Here is a 26,950-nt window from a genome sequence, read left to right as displayed (position 1 = left end):
TTCAGCGGTACCACTGTCCTGCCTCTGAAGGAACTCAGGCAGTTCAGCACTGAGTGGGCACGCTCGCTGGTGAGACGTGCCATCATACTCACCGAGTCTAACTCCATACCGAGATAAGAGATTCTCTGCACAGGGGAGAGCTTGCTCTTCTCCCGGTTGACCTGAAGCCCCAACTGACTGAGGTGCCGAAGCACGAAGTCCCTGTGATCGCACAGCTCTTCTCGGGACCGGGCCATAATGAGCCAGTCGTCGAGATAGTTGAGGATCCTGATGCCCACTTCCCAAAGTGGGGCAAGGGCGCCCTCCGCGACCTTCATGAAGACACGGGGGGACAGGGAGAGCCCGAAGGGGAGGACCTTGTACTGCCATGCCTGACCCTCGGAAGCAAAGCGCAGGAACGGTCTGTGACGAGGGAGGATAGAGACATGAAAGTACGCGTCTTTCAGGTCGATCGCTGCAAACCAGTCCTGGGGCTGGACGCATTTGATAACGCGTTTCTGCGTCAACATCCTGAACGGGAGCTTGTGTAGGGCCCGATTCAAGACTCGCAGAACCAGGATAGGTCGAAGGCCACCGCTTTTCTTGGGCACGATGAAGTAAGGGCAGTAAAGCCCCGTCCTCATCTCGGCTGGAGGGACCGGCTCGATTGCATCCCTCGCCAGGAGGACAGCAATCTCCTCGCGCAAGACAGGGGCGTCCTGGACTGCCACCGAAGTCTCGAGCATGCCATTGAACTTGGGGGGGGTCGCCGGGCGAACTGAATCGCATAGCCGAGTCGAACCGTCCGGATGAGCCAGCGTGACGGGTTGGGCAGCGCAAGCCACGCTCCCAGATACCGTACAAGTGGCACCAAAGGGACAGTCGACATACCCGCAGTGGTGCAGCGATGGGGAGTCGTGCCGGAAGGCCCAGAAGGCACTGCGTCCTGGGCCATCGCAACCACACTCCCCGTGTTCCCGGAGGAACTGGCCAGAGACGCGTGGAGAGGCGTTGCGTCTCCGAACCGCGACCTCTTGGCCGCTGGCGAAAGGGGGCGTCGTGGGTGAGAATGAGGAAGCTGTGCGTCGCTCATTGTCAGCCCACAAGCCTTGCAACTCGGAGGAAGGAGAAATTGCTCTTCCAATGAAAATGTGGGTGCCACTGGCCGTTCGACCAGCGGCGGAACAGAACCAGAAGATTCTCCACCCGGCCCTCCTCCGGGGGAGGGAGTGGCGCTCTCTCCGCCATCTCCTGAAGAGCAGTTCTCCGCATCTCCGAGTTGCCCGTGTCAGGGCCGCTTAGTCGACTTCCTCGAGGACTTTGCAGCCGGGAGTGACACGGGGGGCGCCGCTCTCCTGCGCGGGGCTCGACGCGCCGGCCTCGAAGAACTCTCAGCACGGGGCGGAGCTGGTGTGGAGGACGCAGGGGGGCGCCCTCGGCGACGAGCAGGCTGAGGCACTGCCTGCGACGGAATGGTGGCAACCAGAGGATCACGTCGTGGCAAGATGTGCTGTATGGCCTCAGTCTGCTGTTGTTCTGTCAGGAACTACTGGGCACAGCCCCTGACAGCGTCGCCACACAGGACAGCCTGGGACATGGGAGCATCGAGAAAATGCACTTTGTCAATGTCTCTCATACAGACCAGGCTGAACCTGAAACGGCACTACTGGACCACCAGAGTGGACATCGCTTACCCGAGGGACTGCGTTGTGACTTCCGTCACCCAGAAGGGGGAGGTCAGTCGCCATGCGCAGCTCCTGCATCAACCTCGGGTTGGACCTACCCTCGTGCATTTGTTAAAGCCTTGGCTTGTTGGGTTTGCAGGATAGCCATGGCATGCAAAGCAGAGACAGCTTGGCCCGCAGCACTGTAAGCCTTGGTAGCGAGCGCGGCCGACAGCTTACAGGCCTTGGGTGAGGGGCGCGGACTATCCCTCCCAGTGGCGGCGTTTTGCGGACACAAGTGCACCGCAATCGCACTCTCCTGCTGGGGAATGTCAACACACCCCTAGCTGCCTCGCCATCGAGGGTAGTGAGGACGGAGGAACGAAATGAGCTGCTTCCGGCCGTAAAAGGGGCCATCCACGACTACATCACTTCCCCATGCACATCCGGGAAGAAAGGAACCAGAGTAAAACGCGGTTGTGAGTCGCGCTCCACACCGAGAACCAATCAAACAGCCATGAGCACTCAGGGCTGGCGGTGCATTCACCTCCATCCTGATGCTCACAGCTGCCCGGGCAAGCACGGCTGTCGACTCTGGGTCCAATTCGGCAGTGGCGACAACACCCGAGGGGGGCAGCCCCGCCGAATCTTCATCCACAGAGGTCGATAACCCATCCCCCGATGCTGCAATCGACATCTGATCTCCGGCGGCAAACTGAATGACCCGCTGGGACTGCCATAAGACAGCCCAGCAAAATCACCCAGCAGCTGCACAGGACAAACACTGCGGAAGGGGTAAGAGGTCCGTGGGGCGTGGCCCGGCGGAGAAGCTCTCACGGTCACCTTCAAATCTCCCAGAGCACTAGCCGGCGGTCCTCTGCTCGAGACAGAGAAACCAGAACGGGTAGTGACAGAGGGGTCTGCTCCCTTCCCTTTAAGAAAGGGGAGACGCGATCACAGCGTTGCCATGGTCACACACGCAGTGCGTGCATGAACCATCCACGAACGCGCCTTCAGCGTGCTGAATGCCCAGACACGGAAGAGAGCGAACGTGGCCGTTGTCAGAGAACAGGAAACGACCGCATCCAGAAGGACGCGGACGAAACGGCGTCTTGAAAAAGACGCGAATCGTCCGCGATTTGCTCTTTTAGGAAATCTGCTCTCTTAGTTGAAGCGCCCAGGGGAATCGCTGAAAGGGACACCGCTGTTTGCGCCGTACCGCCAACCAGAACAGCTTCCCGACACAGCAGATGAATGGCTTTGTGGAGTATAACGGCTTTCATACAACCACTCGGCTCCGAAGCAAAAATCTAATGAGTGGATGCACCTGTCGCCCTATTTATACCCGCTGGCACGGGGAGTGGCTCAGGTGTGTTAATCCACTTGCCAATTTCATTGGCGTTTTCTCTTAAAATCAGAGATGATTGGCCTCCCAAGTGAGACCCCATTTGTCGGTCGACATAACTCGTAGTGACCGACAGATAGGGAACTATTTATAGTTTTAATGAAAAGATGTTAATCGTGCATTATGAAGACTTAGTTATAAACAGTAGCATTTTCAATTTTGTCATTTAATTTTTCCTTTAAAACTAGTGTTGTTGCATTTTCCCTGACTCTGTGGTAGCTGCCAGCTACAGTGTTTGCAACTTTTAACCAACATCCTATCTGTAAAGAAGAAATGTATTTAAACTCAAAAGCATCAAAACTTTAGAAGAAAAAACAATTATTATAATAATCTTGTGTTAAAATTGACCATAGTCTCCCAGACTACACTGAGAACTATTTTCACTGCAGAATTTATTCATTTATTTAGCTTTTTCAGCATGCATGAAGGATGGATATGTTATTTTTGTCCATTAGCTTATTTCCATCTATTAAGACAAATAAACCACAGGGATTTCTGATTTAATTCTGAACTGCTGCAATACTGCTTCATGCACCTTATCAAGGGACTTGAAACGAAAAAAAAAAAGAAAAAGAAAAAAAGCCAATTTTAAAGCAACTGGGATGAATCAAATGTTATGACAAACCATTTTGGTAATAACAAGAGGGGAGGATTTATCACTAAATAACCAGAAGCTGAGCAATTATCATGTTATGCTTGAGCTGGCTGCCCATGAAACCATAGTGTCTGATGTGCAGAGATCGCTCTCGAGTCCCAACGCACAGGTGCACTGTGTGAATGCGCTCATTTTTTCCACTGATGGCCTCAACTGGTGATGGCAAACTCAGAGAACCTGCTCTGTCATCTTTATTCATTTCTTTGTACTATATCTGCCGGCATTACATTTTTTCACATTTGTAAAAGTTTCTCTTTACAAGCAAAGCCCATTGTGGGAAGAGGAAATCGTTACCTCCCTACAGACTTAATTAGGCTAGGTATTGGGGGTCGTCGCCCACGTGCTCTCAGTTTCTGCTCTGCTTCAATAACCTGTCAGGAATAAAGAATAAAGCATGCATTGTGGGTGCTATGCCTCAGTTCTGTCTCTGCAGACGTTTGGCACCTTTGATTTAATAAACTCATCAATGATCACTTCTAAAATGAAGCTGATCACTAATAGCGCTTCTGAATCCCAGAGCATTGATTGTAATGTTCATTAATTCATAAAGCACTTCCGCCTCCCCCTTGAGATCATGTGTTTATTATACAGGATTTTTTTTTCCTTTTAATATAGTCCTGTGCAATGATTATTGCATGTTCTGCCAGTCCTCGCCTGCGGATGGGCTCAATATGGCAGATTTTATGAGCACCTATATTAGAGCTGTAGTGGTTAGAGATCAGTCCATAAGTAGCCCTGGGTCACACAGTAAACACTGCTGATTGCGGATCGACTAGCCAGTCAGCAGCAGTACACCAGTCAGGTCTGAAATACCACTCTGGAGAAAAACAATACTAATAATCTACCCAAAAGAATCCTCCGTTTTAACAACAAAATGTGCAGATCAATGGTCATTTGATCAATGCTTCTTAGATGCTTTATGTATGAGTCATAAAACCCCCCGTTTCTATGGACACTTGAACAAGAGGATATGTAAAATCCAGTCGGTTGCTGTCTGAGGGCAAGGATAAGGCATTTGTCGCTTTTAATTTGTACTATTTATGGTGCAAAGCAGTTTCTTTTGGCTACCGTGTGACTCCACGTAATGGAGTCATCCATCCCAGCTTTCTCAAATGAACAAAGCATCTTTGTTCTCTTTTTCTTGTTGCAACAATTTTCTAATCCGTCATCGTCTTCTGCACCACCGACCTGAGATTTATCCATCAATACGTGAGAACAACAGATTGATTTGACCTTTCCTGTGTTACTGCAGGTGTCTGGTGCTATTTGGATTGCCTTGTTTTTGAACAGGGTGCATTCTTGCACTGCCTCCTCTGCTGGCAGCTGCAGACTACAGATGCAGCTCTCGAGCGGGCGGTGGGTTCTTATGAGCATCTCTGCTTTATTTCATCTAGTGGCAGATGTCTGGGAGATTATGTGTGTGCATGCTTTCAGTGCATTGTTTTCTGCTTATGGACATGGTTTGTGGTGATATGACGGCGTAAAAATGTACCAGGTGCTGCAGGCCTGGGTTTTGTGTTTAGAGTGACTGCAAACAACACAGCAGATGTTGAAGTCAAGAAAGCAAGGAAGGGTCAGAGGAACCGGATTCTTCAGACTAACCCTGTTCTGATCCAGATTAAAAGGTGCCAGCAGTCTTTTATAAACAACTGTGATATGTGAATCATCACAACAACGGGAAGGTGTTAATGCAGGCTATTTAGTTTTGACCAGCATGCATGATTCATTATGCTTCAGTCTTGGTTAAGCGTGTTATTTACATTCATAAATGGCACTAATTAAATATATTAAACAGACAATGCGTTGTGGTCCACATCTTGTTAAATGTTACATATTATTCTTTGATAAAGCAGGTATATATATATATATATATATATATATATATATATATATATATATATATATATATATATATCCATCAATACGCTTCATATAAGAGGGAGAGTGGACATTGTTTCAGCTTGCTTGATTATTGCCTTTATAAAATGTATGGTGCAATACCTTATTAGAATAAATAGACATGTAGCTAAGGATTTATCAAACTGGGTCTCAGTCATAAGTATTTTTATTTAGTAAATAATAAACACATTATACATAACTATTCTCATAATTACTTATATGAGTATATATTTTATCATAATTCATTTTACTTATTCATTTTATGCTATTGACAGCCATAGCTGTAAGGTAATACATCTAATCTAACTTACATGAATGCATGAGTAAATATGAGTACCCTAATGTTGGGTCGAAAAAAATACAGTACCAACTAAATATAATAGTATATTGCACAATATAATTATTTTGTTATACATATATTTCACACACACACACACACACACACACACACACATGCAGTTAGTCCCATAAAACATTTGAAAAATCCCTGTCGTAGCTTATTGTGAGGTTTATTATCTCTGATGGCCTGTGTCATTAAACCCTCATACCTTATAAAGCTGTATAATTCTAGAACATTTTCTGGTCCTCACATGAGCTCATTTGAAATTAGTGGAGTAATTGTGAAACCATCGTAGTACTACTTGTGATTCCATTAACACCATTCATGTCATGATATTGAGAAATCACTCAGATGTAATTTGCTCACTGGAATGGACATTATGGAAATGCATGGATTATTGGTGTTTGATTCATTTGATTAAACATATTTAATCTTGATTCATTTCTTTCTGCCCCCTTCCCGCGTTTCTTTCACATACAGTTGCCCCCACAACCTCCACTGTACGTTCGGAGTTCTTCAAGCCGTGCCAAGACAGTCAGGAGATGGCCTTCTGTTTGAATGAGGGAGAGTGCTTCATCATTGAAACAGTGGCAGGTGTACACAGACACTGCAGGTGAGCCTATGTGTTTGTGTGTGTCAGATAAAAGTTTTTTTTTTTTTTTTCACCATTTCTTCAAAAACACTGACAAACCCCTAATATATAATTTTTTATGGTTCTTCCAGAGTAGCTATTACCCTTTTTTACTAATCCGTGGGGAAATGCCAAGAAAACTAAGACTGTCTGTGCTGGATTGGCTTAATGTATGCTTAAAATCACTAAAATAGAGTGCAGATTACTCCAATGATGTGAGATGAAATGAGAAGTCATGCTGAACGATGTGGTCTATTTTGGAAATCTTGGCACATGGGCTGTGAATAAGGTTGAGAACTGGTTGAAATAATGCCAAAAATACGAATGCTGTTCTGTTAATGGTTCTTGCATGTGCATGCTTCCACTGATACCATAATAAATACATGTTTACATAGAAAAACAATGGAAAAGCAGTCATGAGTGGAATGCCAAAAATAAAAAAAACACATTTAGTGTGAATGGCCACTAAAAGTAATGCAATATGACAAAATGGTTCCACAGTACGGATACTACATCTACAACACAATCAGTGCTATCAATTCGTAAAAGAACATTTCTTAAGAGCTAATTTTATTATTTTATTTTATTTTTTATCTAAAACATACAGCTCAGTCAGTGTTTTACAATTCCTGAATGAATTAATCTATTGAAACGGTTCTTTTTAGTGAATCAAAGGCATAACACAATGCTACTTAGTGGTTTCTTTTCTGTGAATCAAAAACATATAGCTAATCCAGTCTAGTCCTGTTTCTGAACAAATAATTCTGAGTCTGATCTTTTTATAGAATCAGAAACATTTAGTGCAACCAGAGCAGTCCAACTCCTGAACAAATGATGCTATTGAGTCGGCTGTTTTCTCTGGTATCAAAAACAAACAGTACAGCTCAGCCAGTGTAGTCCAATTTCTGAACTCTGACTGACTCTTGAGACAGTCCTTTTTAGTAAATTTTGTGACATTTTGTGCAGTTATTGTAGTCCATTTGCTGAACAGCTGGTTCTAATAAATTGTTTGATTTTTTTATTAGTGAATCGAACGCATACAGCTTACAACTTATGAGACTTAAATGGAAGTCATTGATCCACTGTTCGTTAATGTCAACACTTAATGAGATAGTATATCTGTGTACTATATTGTGAAGGTCAATTATTGTATTGCATTTCTGGTGCCTCTAAAAAAACAGTGAAAAAAAAAACTTAGGTCCATGCATATTTATGTATTTATCATGTTATACTGTGCAATACAGATTGTTTCAAAGCATTCCAAAGCAGGTCTACAGAATATAAAGGTGTCATTGTTCAGATCAGTGTAGATTACCTTTGTTTCAGTTTAGTTCAATAACTGCCATTGCTGCAAAATTTTCAATTATTTTCAAAAGGCGGAGGTGTCATTATTGATAATAATCTAATAATCTAGCTCAGTTGTCATCCAATGTGCCAGTCCAGTTAAATAAAAAAATATTACTGCATATTGTGTTTTAAATAAGTCTGTTTAAAAGAACATTTAGCAAGAATTGTTGTACTTGTTTGGCATTTGATCTGTGTTTTTTCCCCCCAATTTTTTTTTTCTTTAAACTGCTTAAAGAATCATTAAATGTTAAGGAACCAGATCAGAAGCAGAAACATGATACTGTAATTCCTACACTCTGGCTGTAAATCTAAGAGTGCTTTGCCATGAGCCATGCCACGAGAACTTGCAGATGTTAATGAATATACATTTAGTGTTATGCCCCATCAGAGGTTCTTTTTGCTCCCCAACCTCTTTTTCATCTGACAGACCTGCCTGCTCCTCTTTATCACTAAAATGTAATCATGTTTTTTTAAGTGTGTGTGTGTGTGTGTGTGTGTGTGTTTTAATAAATACCGCTACCTCAGGCTAAAGGCTCAGCTCAGGCTAATGTTCAGTAGAGCACCATGCAGTAAATGTAATCAGAGGTTTTACCCCTATTATGGCAGTTATTTCTCTCCTTTATTTCTCTTTTATCTTTTTTTTCCATTTGGCCTTTTATCAATCCCACTAATGGGATTGTTGTTCCCAGTCATTGCCATGGTAAAAGATCTTTGGTGTTCATAATACGCACACAGATAATAAAGAGCTGTGTCCAAATATTGCAGTAATATAAAATATTTATAATTTAATGTTCATGGCACAGAGAGGGTGCCTCCAATATCAGTCGTCTGTGCAATTGGGAATTGTTTTCCATCACCTTTATTGCTCTTATAAATTGAACAGGGCCAGGTTTCTCATAATATTAGACGTTCATAATAAGTAAATGTGATATACTTTTGTATCCGTTAATTACATTTTAAAACATGCTGTATTATTTCATCACAGGTATTTGCCTGTAAATATCTAGAAGGATGGCAGAAAGAGAGCTAGAATTGAAATTACAGTGTTAGGATTAATAAACAGCATGTGTCTATTTCACACCAAGGAAAATCTGACAGGAGGGATTGTTCGATGCACTTCACTGAAGACAAATGATAAAGACGTAGATGTCTTATGCAGGAGCAGGATCTCGGAAACCTTTGTAGGGGTATTAAGGGATATGACTTGACAAAATGAATCATATTAATGATGACGATATGCTCTTTTTCAAGTTTCTTATCAAGCTCTCTCTTCTCAGAGGAAGCAGTGGCGATTAAGCTGTCAGATCTCGACACACAGTGTTAATCCAGGAAGCTGTCTCTCCTCCCTTTCGCTGGCTTTAGGGAGGACTCGCCGTGCTTGTACCCTCTTTAATGCCCAAATAACATCTGACGGATGTTAACTAAGTAAGACTATATAATTATGGCATGCATAAATAAACTAAATTTCAATCAAGAATATACACATCCTACACATACTACCTTAGCATTGTCTCAGCTACAGCAGAGACTGTATGGACTAAATGGGGGAAAAGACAGTTTTTGTGCTTAAGTTTATGGTAGGCAAATGATAATATAAACTTTTGGTTACACTTATTTTAATGTGTCCTTGTTAAAGTTATGCATTACTGAGTAATATTAATTAACAACATGTACTTACTACAGGGTTAAGATTAGAGTTTATTTTAGGGTTAGTTGCAAATAAGTATGAATAATTTATTACCACAATATTTATTACAGTTATTACTATAGTAAGTACATGTAATGTAACAATAAAACTTCAAAATAAAGTGTTACCCAAATTTTCATATCATGATAATTACTGAAACAATTATGGTGTTGAATTGCAGATGAAGTGTAAAACAGATGTTTTTTTTTTGTTTTTTTTTGGGGGGGGGGGGGTCATTTCTTGGCGCTGCTTCATAAACACCATAGCAAACAGCTAAGAGCAATCTAAAAATGAAAAATCTAAAAGGCTGTTTGAAAGCATGTAAATATTGTTAGATTTCCATTTAATATGAATTAATTAATAGTGTCAATGACCTTCAGAGAGTGTATTTGCATTTTCAGTTTACACACAATGTTATAAATTTCAACCATTAGATAGATCATTTAAACAATTTGAATATTAGGGTACACTGAATTTTTAATTGCCCATGATATCAAAAGATTGCATGTTCATTACCACAGAGGACTGCATTCCCAAAAACTGGCACATGTACTTTATAGTTTATAGGTAAGCAGTTAAATACAGATTTGTCAAGATAATGGCACAGATCACAAACAAATTCTGTTGGCTCACGAACAGCATGTCAGGTGGCAGCAGTTCGGTGGCTAAAACTGAATGCAGACAGCACACCTGCTGGTACTGTCCTTCCTTTTTGGCTACTCAGTTGGTTTAAAGGATGAACATCTGCGGATGCTTTATTGTAGTTGTTGAAATGAATCACTTACATAGTGGCCCGACAGTTCAAAGCATTTTAACTGAAGCATGCATGTTTAAACAGACACAGGTTTGTTTGGATAAAATGGCTTTTCATGTGTCAAGAATTTCACACCGCAGATGTAAGATAAGTGGTGGTCTAGTGATTTGATACCCCATTGAATGTCAAACTCAGCAGCTTTGTATCAGATTGAGAAAGCTGAGACAAAGATAGAGGGTTTAGAAAAGAGATGGACGGAGGGGTATAGAAAGAGACAGGAAGGTTGTAAAATGCCGCCCACATAAAATCTTATGATGTTTTACTGAGTAGTCTAGGTTAAACCGTACTTTAACTATTCCTTCGATTTATGAGCATTCTTATTTATTTGTTGTCTGTTTTACTGTTGCTGTAGTTGTTATTATATAGTGGTCGTGATGGCAGATGGAGTGCTCTCTGAATTGAATTTGATTTGAATGGAGAGGACTGAGGGAGCGAGTGATAGAAAGAGACAGGGGAAGGAGCAAGGAGAGCATGTTTTTCTCCCCCGAGTGAGACGAGATGTCAGCAAGAGAGCTTGGTGTAATTAATCATTCTAAGTGCACTAACAATGAGAGAAAAGGGGAATAAACATTCAATAATCACATCAGATGGGCACCATCGAGCAGGCCTTTAAGAGCCCCCGGGTGAAGGAGGTCGGCTTTGATGTTGTGGAGTGCCGAGACCCCAACCCTGCCACCTCTCCACACCAAGCAACAACTTGGTCTGCATGTATTTTACAACACGCAATAAAGCAGTATTCAATGCAGTGCTTTAGCCATGGGTGGCCCATAAAGTGGACACCTCTGCCTTGTGAGGTACAGTCTGATTATCTGGACAGAAATGGTTGAACTGGGATAACATGACATTACAGAATATAACTACATTTTACATAGTGTTTTATTGTTGTTACTACATTAAATGCAGAAACCAATGGCAGTTGTTCCAGATGCTTCCTAGGAAAAGAACTGTCCCACTGAACCGTTCCATTTTCCCTTCAAACAAGCAATGTGTGTCCATTTAAACAGGATTCATACTGAGATAGATGTTGGAAAACTAAGATGCATAAAACAACAGTCTACGATAAAACAAACACTTTATTAATAAACTGAGCTATATTGGGGATTGGCGACCTTAGGCACACATGACAACGGTGTGTAAATGAAGAGAAGCTAATGTGTTTTAAAACCTCTGCAGATGACAGATTGGAATAGGCATATACAGTAATAATCAATATTTCAGATTTACATGCGTGTAGTTAATAGACACATTTATATATATATATATATATATATATATATATATATATATATATATATATATATATATATCCTTGCTCAACAAAATATGAATTACTTAAAAAAGTTCTAACATTTATTTGAAAGAAAAAGTTAAACATTTAAGTGAAAGTTTTAAGGCATGTTTTATGTAAGGTTCAAATTAAACAAGAATCTTTTAATTATGTTATTTTTGTACACAAGCTCACCTCAGGAGGATGGTTTTCTAAGTGGTTTAACTGATGGTTTTACAACCTAGCCTTTGTTACAACCATACATTTTATCAGCTCATGCATTTCAATGGGATCCCAAGCCACAACCTTGTTGCTAATGCTATGCATTTGAGCTACAGAAACACCTTTCACTTTCCTTACGTGTTACTTAACATTACACATACAATCTTGTAACACTCAGGGGACTGACGTGTCTCAGTGGTTTACTAGAAAAAATGACAGAACTGTGAGCAACATTATGGAGCACTGTTTCTAAAACCATAAGTTTGTACTACACTAAAAGTTCTGCAGATGACTGCAAGTCCATTAATTGTTTGAGCACTTGTTTTATGGCTCAATGCATGTTTTATTTGTGACTCAAAGGCTTGACTGAGGCATGTCGACATCATTGTTAACTCTAATTAATTTAGTGCACTCAATGGTGAGTCAGTGGTGCAGTCTCATCATCTCAGTGACTTCCTTAATTGGTGAAAAATCAACAATCAGCACATACAGTGGAAGCAAAGTGACATGAACTTTGCATACATTAAATCTTTTTGCATACACACACACACAGTGAGAATTTCTATTGAATACCAAGTCACAGAAACAAATATCCAAACTCTGTTATAATTCCCAAGGTTCAGGGAGGTTTAACTTATATAATTGTTCTTCTAATCAGACATTTATAAAAGAGGCTAAGATTGAGAAGCAGAAGAGAGAGAGAGAGAGAGAGAGAGAGAGAGAGAGAGAGAGAGAGGTGGAGAGAAGAGGGAGATGCAAAATACTTTTTGACAAGGAGTCTCTTTCAAGTCAGAAGGTTTGATGTGCTAATTACATGCAAATATATGCAAACGAGCCTGCTTGGTGCCCAAACCCAGGCAGAATGTGTGAGGCAGAATTGCAGTCTGAGAAGCAGAGTGTGTTGGCTATAAATAATCAAAGTAAAGAGGAAGTTGTGTTTTCACATTAGCCTATTTGAACAAAGACCACAATTTAGGTTCAAGGGCAGATAAGAGGATTGATGAAGAGAGTATCCTCTGTGATGAATCCCATTCACCTATTTCCTGTGGCAACTGTCTGTCTTGCTGTCGTGTATGCATGTACGTGTCTCAAATAAGCTGCCATCTTTATGGTAAAAATCCTCATGTCAGATAGGGATATGCATTCGAGCCATTATTTTTGTGTATCTGTAGCAGCTGCAATGACAAAACCGATTTGTATATGTATTATGCTACAACAGGATGTAAATATAAGATAATGTATATGTAATTTAAAATAATGTATTATATATGTATATAATAATAATGCATATAAGAAATGTTTTTATATATTTCTTGTTTTTTATGCACGTTGAATAATCAGCCTACAGAATATGTTGTTATTTTACTTGGTAGTTATTAAATATGAAGTCATTCTTCATGCCAAGATGTTTGTCTTTACGCACATAACAAATATAAGAGTCATAATAATACATTATTGTCTGATCTTTCAGAAATTTGCCGTGTTCCAGATTGTACATCATCTGTGTTTATGAATGACACCTTGTATATATTTACAGTGCGATATGATCTCTCATCACATGATTGGCAGATTTGTCACTGCCAACATTGTGTGTTTTTAGAAATTTTGAAGAAAGTGAGAGAAAGGATGCTCATGAATAAGACTGAGGAGTGATACGTCAAGCCTCGCAATGTCTATGAGACCAGATTGGACTTGTTTCTCATTTCCTCTTGCAAATCAAAGTATGCAAGGGAGACAAGATGAGAGGCAATCTTATTTTGCCTGAATTATCACTTGTGATTGTTACATCGTTGTAGCTCTTGCAGAACGCACCCGTACGGTCTCCCTACTAAACCTGACAATGTCTGAAGTCCAGGCTGCCTCTGAAGAATCAGGTTTGTAGACAATGTATTCCAGAAACAAATGAGTCTCATCAACTTCTAACGCAAACCATATGTTTTCTGTTTCTCATCCCATTCTTTTCTCTTTTTTCTCTTCCCTCCTGCCAGAGAGAAAAAAAGAATGTTATCCTCTTTTTTTTGTCTTGAAAGCTTTGCTGCAAGTGACAGAGGCAGCATCAATTTCTATTTGGTAATGAACTGTTCAGCCTAATGTGTGCTTTGGAGCAAAAAGGGCTCAAATTTCTGAGTAGCTCAATGAGTTTTTCAGTGAAGTGAGAGAGAGGAGACATTAGAGCTGTGATACTCCAATGGTTTTAGCCAGAGAGAGAAAAAAGCTATATTCTTGACTGGCAATGAACCTGGAATCAACCATTTCATTGAGAGCAAAGGGACTGTTTGTTTCTGTGTTTGTTCTGCTGTAGCAGGTAGTTAAATTAGGGTCTTTTGAAAAATTACTGTTTATCCCCAAAATCCTTGAATGTGTTTTTGTTTATTTCTCTCATTGGCCCAGTTAAAACAGTGCTGCGAAGGCAGATGACTGCATTAGGCATGTAAAATCTTTATGTGTCTAAGACTCCAGAGCCGCTTGTATATAATTTAAATGAACAATTCATTGTTCAGAACTCAAGTGTTATAGAAAGTAACCATAATCCCATGCATTTGCAATTTGAACAAAGGGAAACAGCCGTTGGCACACAGAGACCATAATTGAACATGTTACATTAATCTAAAACAAGAGAAGGTTATAGATAGAACAAGAGAAAATGCTAATTATTTTTTTCCCATACCCATCTACCAAAATTTCTCCAGGGGACACAATAAACAAATGATGGTGCTGAGTTTTCCTCACTATTATTCAGAAATGCTAAGTATTTAACGCTTCGGCCCAAGCAAAATCATGGATCATCTAGTGCTTTAAATCCCAGCTCTGGGTGTGTTTTTGAGAAGGGAGGGGCAAACGGGTTGCACTTTTCACTCGCTTGGGGATTTTTTTTACCCCTTTAATGGCTTGTCATAGTTAATATACGCTTGTAAAAGCATGTTTATGCTGGCCTTAAAGGTGGGGTAAGCGACATAAATATATAGATGACAAAAAAAAGAAAAAAAAAGAATAATACATCTGTAAAATAAAAGAAGGCATAAGCATAAGGCAAGAATTGGGATCCGTGTAAATATCGCTTTCCAGCGCTGGAGAGAACTCAAGGAGCGGAATGCCTGCAATCAGACACCAAGGTTGCTTTTTTTCTTTTCGATAGGTGAGTAACACCATGTCTGCACCGCAACAGCTAAAGTCTGTCCGTGTCTAGTACGCTGGACATGTCAAAGTGACCGTTGAAAATCATTTTAACTTTGTGTCATATTACATCATAAATAGAGTACAGCAGCAGTTTTTTGTCAGGGATTTGTTGTGTCGTGCCGCATCCAGTGTAGACCAGAGATTTTCAACTCCAGCTCAGGCCCCCCGCTCTGCATATTTCATATGTTTCTCTTATCACTTCAGACATCTGCTCTATTTGACCATAAGTGCCCTGCGAAGTGGACATCACCAGATAGCCTGTTCACCATAATTCCATTTCGAAGCGTGTATATTCCATTCAAATGGCATTAAAGTGTGCACGACGAGAATTTAAATTCTTTATTTAAAGAGGTATATTATGTCACACTTCTCTAGTAAGTTTTGTCTGTGTGTGAAGACGCTGCAGGCAGCAGCGCAGCGCAATTCCATGATTGAATGTTCCGAAGTGAAGTAAACTTCAATGGATTTCCCCTGCTCAGGGCGTAGGGAGCAGTGAACACTGTGTAGAGATCATGTCAGTCAGAAGACAGTTCATTCACTTAGCTCTCTTCTAACGAGCTGTTTTTTTTTAATCGGGTATGTAAGAGAAGAGCCGCTGGTGTAGACCATAGTGTAACATTGGTTTTGCTTTGTTTCACAGAACTAATCATTGCCTGGGTTGCGTACATTTGTGTGGGGCGGAGAAATCTACATAAATAGGGGCAAGACCCTTTTGGGGTATAGGTATGTTTGTTTTGGTCAACATTGGCTGGCAGAAACCACTTACCCCACATTTAAAGTCAGGAGCTTTTGTTTTCACAGGTCTTGATCCACAGGCGACCATTAATGCTGAATTATATCAAGATGCCGTATCGACGTGAAGAGGCTAAATGCAGAGATTTTAGTAGTGCTACCGACTTTATTACAGCCTATTAGCAACAGTGTCTCCCATTATGGAGAGGTAAGGTGGGGATCGATTCAGGATAGGCAGTATGTCTTGAACACAGAAGCCTGTTATTCTCACAATAAATCTGCATGGCCCTGTGTGCTCTGTAAACATTTATAGGTGAGCATTCTTCCTTTTACAGAAGTCGCTGAGGTAATATTTCCCGTTCAGTACAGTAGAGCTTCTCTAAAATCACCCCAGTGTGTAAAACCCAGATAGTTGTGTGTTTGTGGAAATGCCTGGGCCACTCTATTGATTTCTGATGAGGCTTTGCCAACAGACTATTCTTGATTTCCTCTTTGTTAGCTGAAACCTGCCATTTCCATCATTGTCCAAAAAAATGGGCAACGAATGAAGAATAAAGGACCTTATACATTTTATACATTTAGGACCTTGGTGAATCTAGGAGTGTAGCAGTACTCAGTGTGGGGCCAAGATATCGCTACATAAAAAAGAAGAGACAGGAAAGCCCCGGTAGGAAGACACTTACTAAATTGTCGATTGAATTTTAATGGAGGGTTAAGGTCAGAACCATATTTCACAGCAGGAAAGAGGCAGAGGCAAAGTAAGAGGGACCGATTCTCAGATTTCAGCCTGAAAATGAGATGCTGAAGTTTTTTCAGTGTTTCAGCTGGTGACGCTAGCTGCACGGATGTCGCGCATCTTTGATTTAAAATGTTTTAAGCTTTTAAGTGGATGGTAAGAGCGAGGTGGATTTGGAATGAAATAACTTGATATGTTTGTGCAGCTGCTGTTTTCAGCAGACATGTAGAGAGATCTCATAATCATAGATTTTTAAGTGGCAAGACAGCAAAGTTAATCGCAGATGGTTGGGGGGGGGGGGGGGGCTGATATCAAAGAGGGGGCTGAATCCCTCCTAAATAGGGTCTAGACATGCTCATTTGTGTGGGAAGATATGAAGCAGAACACTACTGGTTACTGTAACCATCTATTGATAGTTCATGCAAGTTTAAGGCTAACTTTGGCTCCATTCAGGTTACTTCTGGGGAGCTTCTTTGCATCTTTTCAAAAGCGTGTGTCCTTGGCATACCAGAGGGTGCGCAGTGAAAGGATGACAGATGAGGAGAGAGTGTTTCTGTTGTCTATCACGATTGCGGGACAAGCTCAGTTTCTTATACTTAAGCAGGGGGTAGATATTCCTTCAACCTGGATCCATCAGATTATATAAAGTCTCATCTTTACTTGTCACCCATGGTTATGCAATAAAGTGCTTTGGACTGCTTTGGCTTTCCATGTGCCCCTGTCCCTATTTGTTGTTCCCTGTCTCATTCTGCCGCTCTCTGACTCTTCTCCTCTGTCTCAGTATCTCCCCCTGTGTGTCTGGCATTAGGATGGCATTAGTAATGTGGCTGTGATGAATGATGTAATGTCTGATGCATGGCTGTTGTCAGAGCTACTGTGTGGCATTATTAAATTAAAGACACAGTAATGTCAGCAGCACAGTGTTTGTAAGTAAATCCGCTCCATTGCTCACGGTATCTTATTCTGATTGACACTTCATTATGATTGCCTAACTGGACAGCTGTCTTAGATCTGAGCACAGGCTGGATAACTATTTGGCCTAGAAGGAAATTAATCAACGCTGTTTTCTGAGACGAGAAAATAATCTACAGTTCAAATGAAACAGAGTATTACTACATATGAGCTCAAATAGCGATTGAAAGTAGTGACATCAGCAGATAAGGCATCAGAATGAAACTTTGTATAACTCCCTTGTGTTGGCATTCTCACTGAGGTGTGTAAACAGGAAAAATATAGGCAAAAGACAAGAACTTGAATTGGAAAGTGGCTGTTGTTCATTCATTTGATTTGTTTATTGTTTTGTCCTTTGATTTTGTTTTGTTCATTCTTTGATTTGCTAATTCTGTCCATTTTCTTTGAATTTCAGTTTATTTTATTTATTATTTAAACTTTCTTATATTCAGTTCAAGTTCATTTTACATTCTTTAAATTCAGAAATGTAAAAGGCAGTTCTGAGTGCTACACAAACTTGGACCTTAAAATTTTCAGCCATGTTCAAATTGAAACTTATGAACTGTGAATTGAAATGATACCTTATGATAGTCAAGAATCAGATTGGATGGGATGGTACTTTATTTTATTGTAAAACAAGACCTGATGTTGCACTGGTACTCCTAAATATTTTTTCACAGTCACACACAATCATTTTCAGTCACAAATGCGACTGAAATAGTCTCAGCGGAGACCCCTGTGAAGGTAAGTAATGTTAATGCATCATAACACTTGCAGTGTTTACAAGAGATTTGTTGACTAATAGTTCTATAAGGCATTCATTTGAAAACCATGAAAACATCAAGTGGATCTGCAACATGAATTTACATTGGGCTATAAAGAGAAGGGACATTACCTTCTCATTTTTATAAGTTTGCCACACGCCACTGAGCCAGAAAGGTTTGATGGTGAGGGATCAGGTTGCATGGTGCAGAGAGATGAATGGAACTTTCCAGCGAGTCACTAAATCAATAACTTACTTAAGATTGCCTTGCTTTTCTCTGCAGAGGATTTGCAAACACAAGTCATTCTAGGCTATCTCATTAAGCAAATCTTCCTCTCGCTGGCAGTCCAGCAGTATTGCAGCTCACAAAATAACAAGTTTGAATAATAGAAAAAGTGTCAGTTTTCTTATGTATGTCTGTTTACTGCAGATACACACAGGATGCTACAGAAGACAGCATGACCAAAAAGAAAAAAAAAGGCAGATGGGGCATGAACAGAGGATCAGGATTCATCTTTTCAAAAGATGACATCCTGAACAATTCCTCTCACTCTCTCTTTGAGTGATGTTGAAGATGTTAAATCATTCTCTAAAGGAGCGATGGGTGAGCATCAGGATGTGTCCTGTAAAATTCATATGGTGCACTCTGCTGTTGTCTTACTCGGTGACAACAGCTCTCCCCAAAAATAAGATCTAACTGATGCTCCAGACACAAGGACATTCAGTGGTGTGTTCTTAAACATTGATATGTTTTCCAACAATATCTGTGTCTGATCTAGAAACGCTGCAGCTGTAAATAATTTAGTTTCCTCGTCTTACACCGAAGCAGAGGGTCAAGATCGGGAGATGGAGAGACGGCCATGATTGGCATTGCTGACTCAGCTCCACTCGTGCAGGCTTCTTCCATCTGTCCGCAAGGCCTGAATTACTGAAAGCCAGTTGTTTTTAATGAGACTGAGTCTGTGAGGCAACATGCCCATTAATCAATAACTCAAGCAGAATAGGTACAGCTCCAGAAGCCGTGTTAGTGTGTAAACAGGAAATTACTATCAGAGGGTTGTGGGTGTCTGGTCTTTTGGCAAATGTGACAAAGCTATTACAAACTAGGCCCCGCTTTGCTGAAGATTACACTCTGGTGTTGTTTGCCTTATAATTAACCATTATAGGCACAGGAAGCTTTTACCGGATCTTGTCATGAAAAGAAAGCCTGGAAGGCCTTGTTTTTGTTTGGGGAGTGATGTGTCTTCCAGCTTTGGCTTTTTTTTGTTGTTGTTGTTGTAATTTTGCATCAATTTTAATATAATAAGTAAATATGCATAATTTTTGCAGATACTGAGGAGGATATCCATCTTGATTTGTTTGTTTGTTTTTCTCCGAAAACGCTGTGTTTCCATGGGAATGCTGGCCTATTTAACTCTCCTCTCACTGTACATGCTTGTGGGCAGAATTATATTTTGGGCTGATAGAATTAGCTGTAGCATTAGCTTGATCGCTTGCGTTCACTTATAAATAATAGCCCCAGTTCCTAAACAAGGCTTAATATGCTTTCATGGGCCTGAATCTGCAAGTCTGCAACTGTGCTTAAAGTCCATAGTTTGTGGCTAATAATATGTGTGACAGGGTGACCTGTCCCTGTTGGTTAGCGCAGCACATACACACACACACACACACACACACACGCACACGCACACACGCACGCACACAAATACACACACACACACACACACACACACACACCCTCTTACCTCATCCTCCGTTCCCTGCTGGGGCGTTGTGGGTGCACACGCACGCCATTAGCACGCTGGTCATCATTTCACTAGTTCACGCTTACATATAATTAGCTGAGGTATGGTATGCGTATTTGGCGTGCTGTCCGGGGAAGGGCTCCGAGCTCGGGAATTGCCCGAACCTAGAGTACCCCCCCTTCCCCGTATATTGTAAAGTGAACTTGAAGTGGGGAGATGGGGTGGAGGAGGGATGCTGATAAACCGTCAATGGATAGAGGTAAGTCAGCGATATTTATACTGTGGGATTGATTACTTGATTGTGGTCCACCTGTGATGATTAGGCTAAGTATCTGACGCGCTCCTCCCGAATCTTCATAGATAATTACATACACGCAAACATAGCCGCTCCATTTCCATCCCCTTCAGAATCCCTGCTGCGCATAACAACATGCATACATACCTTTGTTTCTGTGTTGCCGGTCTTTCACGTTGCTTCTCCACCATCGATTGACCGAACCCGAGCGCCACCCAGCTGCCTGGATAAATAGTGCCAGGACCGCTGTGTTTGGCCGCATCGGCGCGAAGCAACCGGAAGTAGGCTCGTCCATTGCAGGCGGCAAGGAAGTCGACCAGAAGTTGAAGTCGGCTGCGTGCTGCCATCTTGTAGCAGAACTTCACTTGCGTTAGCATTCCCACTGACTCCCATTCATTTTGGCGTCACTTTGACAGCGAATAACTTTACATCTGAGGCGTTTAAAAACTCAGTTTATCCATTATTTATTTCTAAAGATACACAAAAAAGGTATAAAGGGCTCCATTACCTTCTATGTTACATTATGGCCCCGTAGAAATAGTTTTTGTAAAAAATAGGCTAACGATTGCGTCACAACCACTCGACTCTCTGTCGCATTACCGTACAGACAGGGGGAGAAGCTGGCAGGCAATTTGCTTAATATGGCGTACTGTCGTTACATTTTAAAATACTATACAAAATAATTGATCAGAATACTTACTCCTGCTCACTCACGCTGTCTCTGCAATATTAAAGATGGCAGTTTGCACACACAGCTACAAGAAGATTTACATCTGTCAGACAGGTTGCTGACGTCGTCAAGCTTCGTTTGAGTCTGCGCGTCAGAAACGGAAGTGCTAAAAAAAACGCTAAAAATGGGCTTCAATTGTCTCAGTTGAGTTCCAATGGGGTCGCTGTGTCCATTTCTTTTACTGTCTATGGTCCATTGTCTTGGTTCGTTAGGGGGGATAATGGAAATTTGTTATTATTATTATTATTATTATGCTAATTTTTATGTGTCTACATTTGTATTTGTTATTTTTGGTTTGGAGTTTGTTTCTGTAAATATTTTGCTATTTTTGTGTGTATATATTTTTGTGATACATACAGTGTACATACTCACCTGAAATACTTACCCACTAATTTATGTAATGGTTTTAACAAAAGGGGCTGGGCTTGGGCTATAAAGAGGAGCCCGAAAGAACTTTTGGCTGTCAGTTAACCTGGCGAGCGAGCGTGCAAGTGTGGTGCTGTGAGCAATTTATCTTTGGAGGAGTTTGCGTAGATATATTTATATATTTTTGTCTTTGTTTCCTTTTGTATAGGGTTTAATGTTTCAGTTATCTTTGTTTCTTTTGTATATAGCTTTTGGTCGTTTGTGTACTGGGACTGTTTCACCTCTCGAGCACTGTAAATAAACATCACTTTACACCTTACATCTCTGCGAGTATTGCCATATTTTTTTGGGGGATTATTATTTTTCTTTTTTGGCATACCCAGTTTCGCCTGACAGCGGGCCTGTGAAGACCCATTGTCCCACAATCTGATCATTAGCAAAGCCAAAACAGCTAATTTTCTTAAAGCTTATCTCCACTACAAGATAATCGGGGGGATTATTCCTATATTTCACTGCCTTGACCATCCCTCACCCATGTGGAGTTATCAATAATCATCCTCCCACATTAAACCTTCTTATTTCCATTCCATAGTGCCAAAAAAAAGACTGTTGGAAATCACAACAGTTAATTGATGTAATTACAAGAGTGGATGAGTGCCATACAAGCTGTAATATCAAATAGAGCCAGCATCCATACATCCACTTTGCTCTGCTCCTGTCAATCTCTTTGCCTAATGACCTTAAACTTTAAACAAGTTGTGTAATTAGCGCCTTGTTGCCCGTCTTGCCTCTGTCTACCAGAAAGGTTCAGTGTGAACAGGAAGCTGGAAGGCCAGCAGAGTTTCTGGAGACATTTTGTCAATACTTCATTTCCTCTATCGCAGATCAGCAGCATATCATCTCCGTAACCGTGAAGAAGGATGCATCAAATCAACTCTAAGCCCCCTTAAAAAATCAAACCAAAATGAGAGCAGATTGTATCACCAAAGCTGAAAGGAAGTCTATAGTGATAGATGTTAACAAAATCAAAGAATCTGCAATGAACCTGTGGCTCAAGAGATTTTGGAGAATGAGTCAGTCTGTAGAAAATATGAAGTAGTGGATGGATGTGCAGGAGATGCGTGACTTAGGAGCTGTGAAGGCAATTTTTATTTTGAGGACTCACCCAAGGCAGTTTGGACTGGTGTTATTGAACTGCTAATGTAAAACTGAGAAACGTCAGTGCTGTATCTATCAGTAAGTTACAAGGAGGTTTGCCTTTCAACTGTTAAAATGGTTATATCATAGCATATATTTTTATTTATTTAAATAAAAATAAAAGTTTCAGAGTCAACTTATTGTCATCACTCTCCTTTACAGAAATTGAGTGCACGACAGCACTACTAAAGAGAAAATAATTATGTTTCATACAAAAATGTAACATTGGTTTAAGTAAACAAGCTATAATACATTGCCTGTCGAAAAAAATAATACATTTAATAAAAAATTGTCATTCAGATTTAAATATGTAAATACTGAAAAGTCTAGAATTGGATCATTATTACATTGATTAACATGTTTCATGTTATATTGCCTGTTTTTTTTCTCTCTCTCTGCCAGTGAAAGAAGTTCTAAATTAAGCCACAGAAGAACTCCTGTACATCTCTGAGCGTCATTATTCAGTAACTCGCACGTGTAGAGAGTCGCCATCAACTGGCACAGTGATGTAACCAGCTGAAAGAGTAACTGAAAAGTGACAGTTTCTCTTATATTTCTTTTAATATTTATATATGAATCATACATTTTAATAACAGTATAATGATATATTATATATAATAAAAAAAATGTGATCTAGCTATTCTAATGATTGACTACACTAAATGATAAAAACATGAACATTATGTTTAAATGTAGTCCTATATTTCCCAATATATTTTAATTTTTAATATATATGCATATATATATATATATATATAGAGAGAGAGAGAGAGAGAGAGAGAGAGAGAGAGAGAGAGAGAGAGATCTTTAGCTGGAGGTCATATAAAAAAACTATTTTATTGTTGTTGAGAATTTGGATGATTAACGTGAGTGTATTTAAAGGATTTAAATCCTTTTTATTTTTTTATTCCTATTGTCACATGACTAAAATAACTACTGCCACAACCTGGAAACCATGAAAAATTGGATATCCTTCCTGTCAGGAACAAAGATTTATGTGTTTATATAGATGCAGAATATGGGGGCCTGGGTCATGAATTTGTATTCTGTGGTTGTCCATCAAAAGATACTCATTCACCACATGCATGGATTGGCAATGATGCAGTGGTGCTAAACCAAGGGCTAAGATGCATATGAGCAAATGAGTCTCTATCCTGGTCGACTGTGTGTGTGTGTGTGCCTGTGTGTTTTTTTGGTGAGAGACCGTGCAGGTTTCAAAGCATTGATACATTTATTATTCCATTAAACCTAGCTGAAGTCAGAGCACCTCATTAGACTGGGACTTTGAGCAGAGGCTCACTGAAGAATTAATCTGCAGAGAGAGTCACGCCGAATGATTCCTTTTTCCTTGCTTTGTATTTCGCATCCCTCCTTCTCTTGCTTTTCAACACAAATACCAACAACACAAGCATCTCAGACTGAGCCGAAGCAGCTTGTCGTGTATCTGTCTGTTTTTAATCAGTCAGAGATCCTGTGGCGATACCGGAACATGACCTTTCCCCTGCTTTAAATGAATGCCTGAGAGGATCTGGAAATGTCTTGAAAGAATCTCCCTTGGCACGTCCATGAGAGTGTATCTGAGTCACCATCACCTCTTTTTTTGCTAATGAGCAGCCTCTGTGTCACTTCTCCGTGTTTGTGTGATTTAAGCAATACAAGCAAGCAGAACCAAACCGGCACTCATTCCAAAGAGAGTCTTTTGCAAACTCTAGACTGTGGGCTAATGGTTTTCTTGTGTTTGTTTACCCCTGTTTACCAAGAATCTGTGCCAGGGACTTTGGGGAAAAGCCTTGCATTGTCAGCAACTTGGCAATCACAGAGTCTAGTCAAGAAAGGTTATTAAAACAGAGAAAATAAAGAGAATTAACCAAAAAACAACAAAAACAAAAACAGGGAATCAGGGAAGAGAAAGCAAAGGAAGCAATGTTTATTCATTTAAGGGTATTCAGAAAGAGGCCTTAAAGCAGGGTTGTCAAAGTCAATTTCCTGGAGGGCCGGAGCCTTGCAGAGTTTTGTTCCAATCCTGCTCCAACACACATACCATGTAGCTTTCAAATAAGCCTGAAGGACTTGATTAGTTGGATCAGGTGTGTTTAATTGGGTTTGAATCTAAACTCTGCAGGGCTCCGGCCCTCAAGGAATTGAGTTTGACTTCCCAGCCTTAAAAATGAATATTTAGTGTTCAATGCATGTCTCAATTGACAACATTCATGGCATAAGGTGAGGAACTTACAAAGTGAAAGAGGCATTTGCTGGATTTAAAAGCAAAATTGTGAACCCTAACTTATAAAAGCTCTTACAGAAAGGCCCGGCTCCAGAATCAAAACACTGAGGGTGCTTCTTAAATTAGTGAGAGTGCCCTCTCTCTCTCTCTCTCTCTCTCTCTCTCTCTCTCTCTATACAGGAGCATCTCAATAAATTAGAATGTCATGGAAAAGTTCATTCATTCAGAAATGCAACTCAAATTGTGAAACTCGTGTATTAAAGAAATTCAATGCAGACTGAAGTAGTTTAAGTCTTTGGTTCTTTTTATTTTGATGATTTTGGCTCACATTTAGCAAAAACCCACCAATTCACTATGTCAAAAAATTTTAATATGGAGACAAGCCAATCAGCTAATCAACTCAAAACACCTGCAAAGATTTCCTGAGCCTTCAAAATGTTCTCTCAGTTTTCATTCACTAGGCCACACAATCATGGGGAAGACTGCTGATCTGACAAAAAAAAAAAAAAAAAAAAAAAAAAAACAATCATAAAGACACTTCACAAGGAGGGTAAGCCACAAACATTTATTGACAAAGAATTAAGCTGACTGTTCACAGAGTGCTGTATCCAAGTATGTTAACAGGAAGTTCAGTGGAAGGAAAAAGTGTGGAAGAAAAACATGCATATGATTGTCAAGCAAAATTGATTCAAGAATTTGAGTGAACTTCACAAAGAATGGACTGAGGCTGGGGTCAAGATGTCAAAAGCCACCACACAACTGGCTACAGTTGTCTTATTCCTCTTGTTAAGCCACTCCTGAACCACAGACACCGTCAGAGTCGTGTCCTGGGCTTATGGGCTAAGGAGAAGAAGAATTGGACTGTTGCCCAGTGGTTCAAAGTCCTCTTTTCAAATGAAAGCAAGTTTTGTATTTCATTTGGAAACCAGGGTGCTAGAGTCTGGAGGAAGGATGGAGAAGCTCATATCCCAAGTTGCTTGAAGTCCAGTGTTAAGTCTCCACAGTCTGATGATTTGGGGTGTAATTTCATCTGCTGGTGTTGGTCCATTGTGTTTTTTAAAAACCAAAGTCACTGCACTCAATTACCAAGAAATCATGCTTCCTTCTGCTGACCAGCTTTTTGAAGATGCTAATTAAGTTTTCCAGCAGGATTTGGCACCTGCCCACACTGCCAAAAACCACCAAAGTTGGTTAAATGACCATGTGTTGGTATGCTTGACTGGCCAGCAAACTCACCAGACCTGAACCCCATAGAGAATCTATGGTATATTGTCAAGAGGAAAATGAGAAACAAAATACCAAAAAATGCAGATAAGCTGAAGGCCACTGTCAAATATACCTGGGCTTCCATACCACCTCAGCAGTGCCATAAACTGAACACCAGTGGTGTATTGTAACGAATTAACTAAGTACAGATGAAGTGCTTCTTATTCTTATCCAAAAATACAACATGGATAAAATGAATTTGAAACTGAACTAAATCTTGCTACACACACTGTGTATGAACATTTTTCATATATATTTATTTGCTTCCATTTTGCATTTACTTGTACTTTTACGTTTAATACTTAAGTACGTTTAATATATAAAAAATAATTATATATATATATATATATATATATATATATATATATATATATATATATATATATATTGTACTTCAGTACAATAAATTTCACATACTTTAAGACTTTTACTCAAGTATTATTCTAAATGGTGACTTCAACTTCTGCCAAAGTCATTTTCTGGTAAGATATCTGAACTTTTACTTCAGGATGTCTTTCAGGTACTTTATACACCACTGCTCATCACCTCAATGCCACACTGAATTGAGACAGTAATTAAAGCAAAAGAGTACATATACAGTAAATAAACATACTTTCCAGAAGGCCAGCAATTCACTAAAAAGTTTTTTATTTTTTTTTATTGGTCTTTATTGGTCTAATTTACAATTTTGTGGGTTTTCCAAAAAAGTTGGGACCCTGTACAAATAAAAAGTAAACCGTGAATAAAAACAGAATGCAATGATGTGGAAGTTTCAAATTTTAATATGTTATTCAGAATCCAACACAGATTACATATCAAATGTTTAAACTGAGAAAATGTATCACTTTAGGGGGGAAA

The 26,950-nt window shown here is 40.3% G+C and overlaps 1 protein-coding gene across 2 annotated transcripts in view; it reads left to right on the top strand.

The window, feature by feature from the left end:
• Nucleotides 1-26,950, top strand: part of LOC128025354 (pro-neuregulin-3, membrane-bound isoform-like) — a 144,570-nt gene that overhangs the window by 85,176 nt on the left and 32,444 nt on the right. For both annotated transcript variants that reach the window (XM_052611626.1, XM_052611625.1), the window contains exon 2: nt 6,423-6,555. In XM_052611626.1, coding sequence (XP_052467586.1) covers nt 6,423-6,555 — 133 coding nt within the window. The remainder of the gene's footprint in view (nt 1-6,422; nt 6,556-26,950) is intronic.

The sequence above is a fragment of the Carassius gibelio genome, chromosome A12 (genome assembly GCF_023724105.1).
Source record: "Carassius gibelio isolate Cgi1373 ecotype wild population from Czech Republic chromosome A12, carGib1.2-hapl.c, whole genome shotgun sequence".
NCBI lineage: Eukaryota > Metazoa > Chordata > Actinopteri > Cypriniformes > Cyprinidae > Carassius > Carassius gibelio.
Note: the sequence above shows the minus strand (reverse complement) of the source record. Positions and strands in the feature narration are given on the sequence as shown.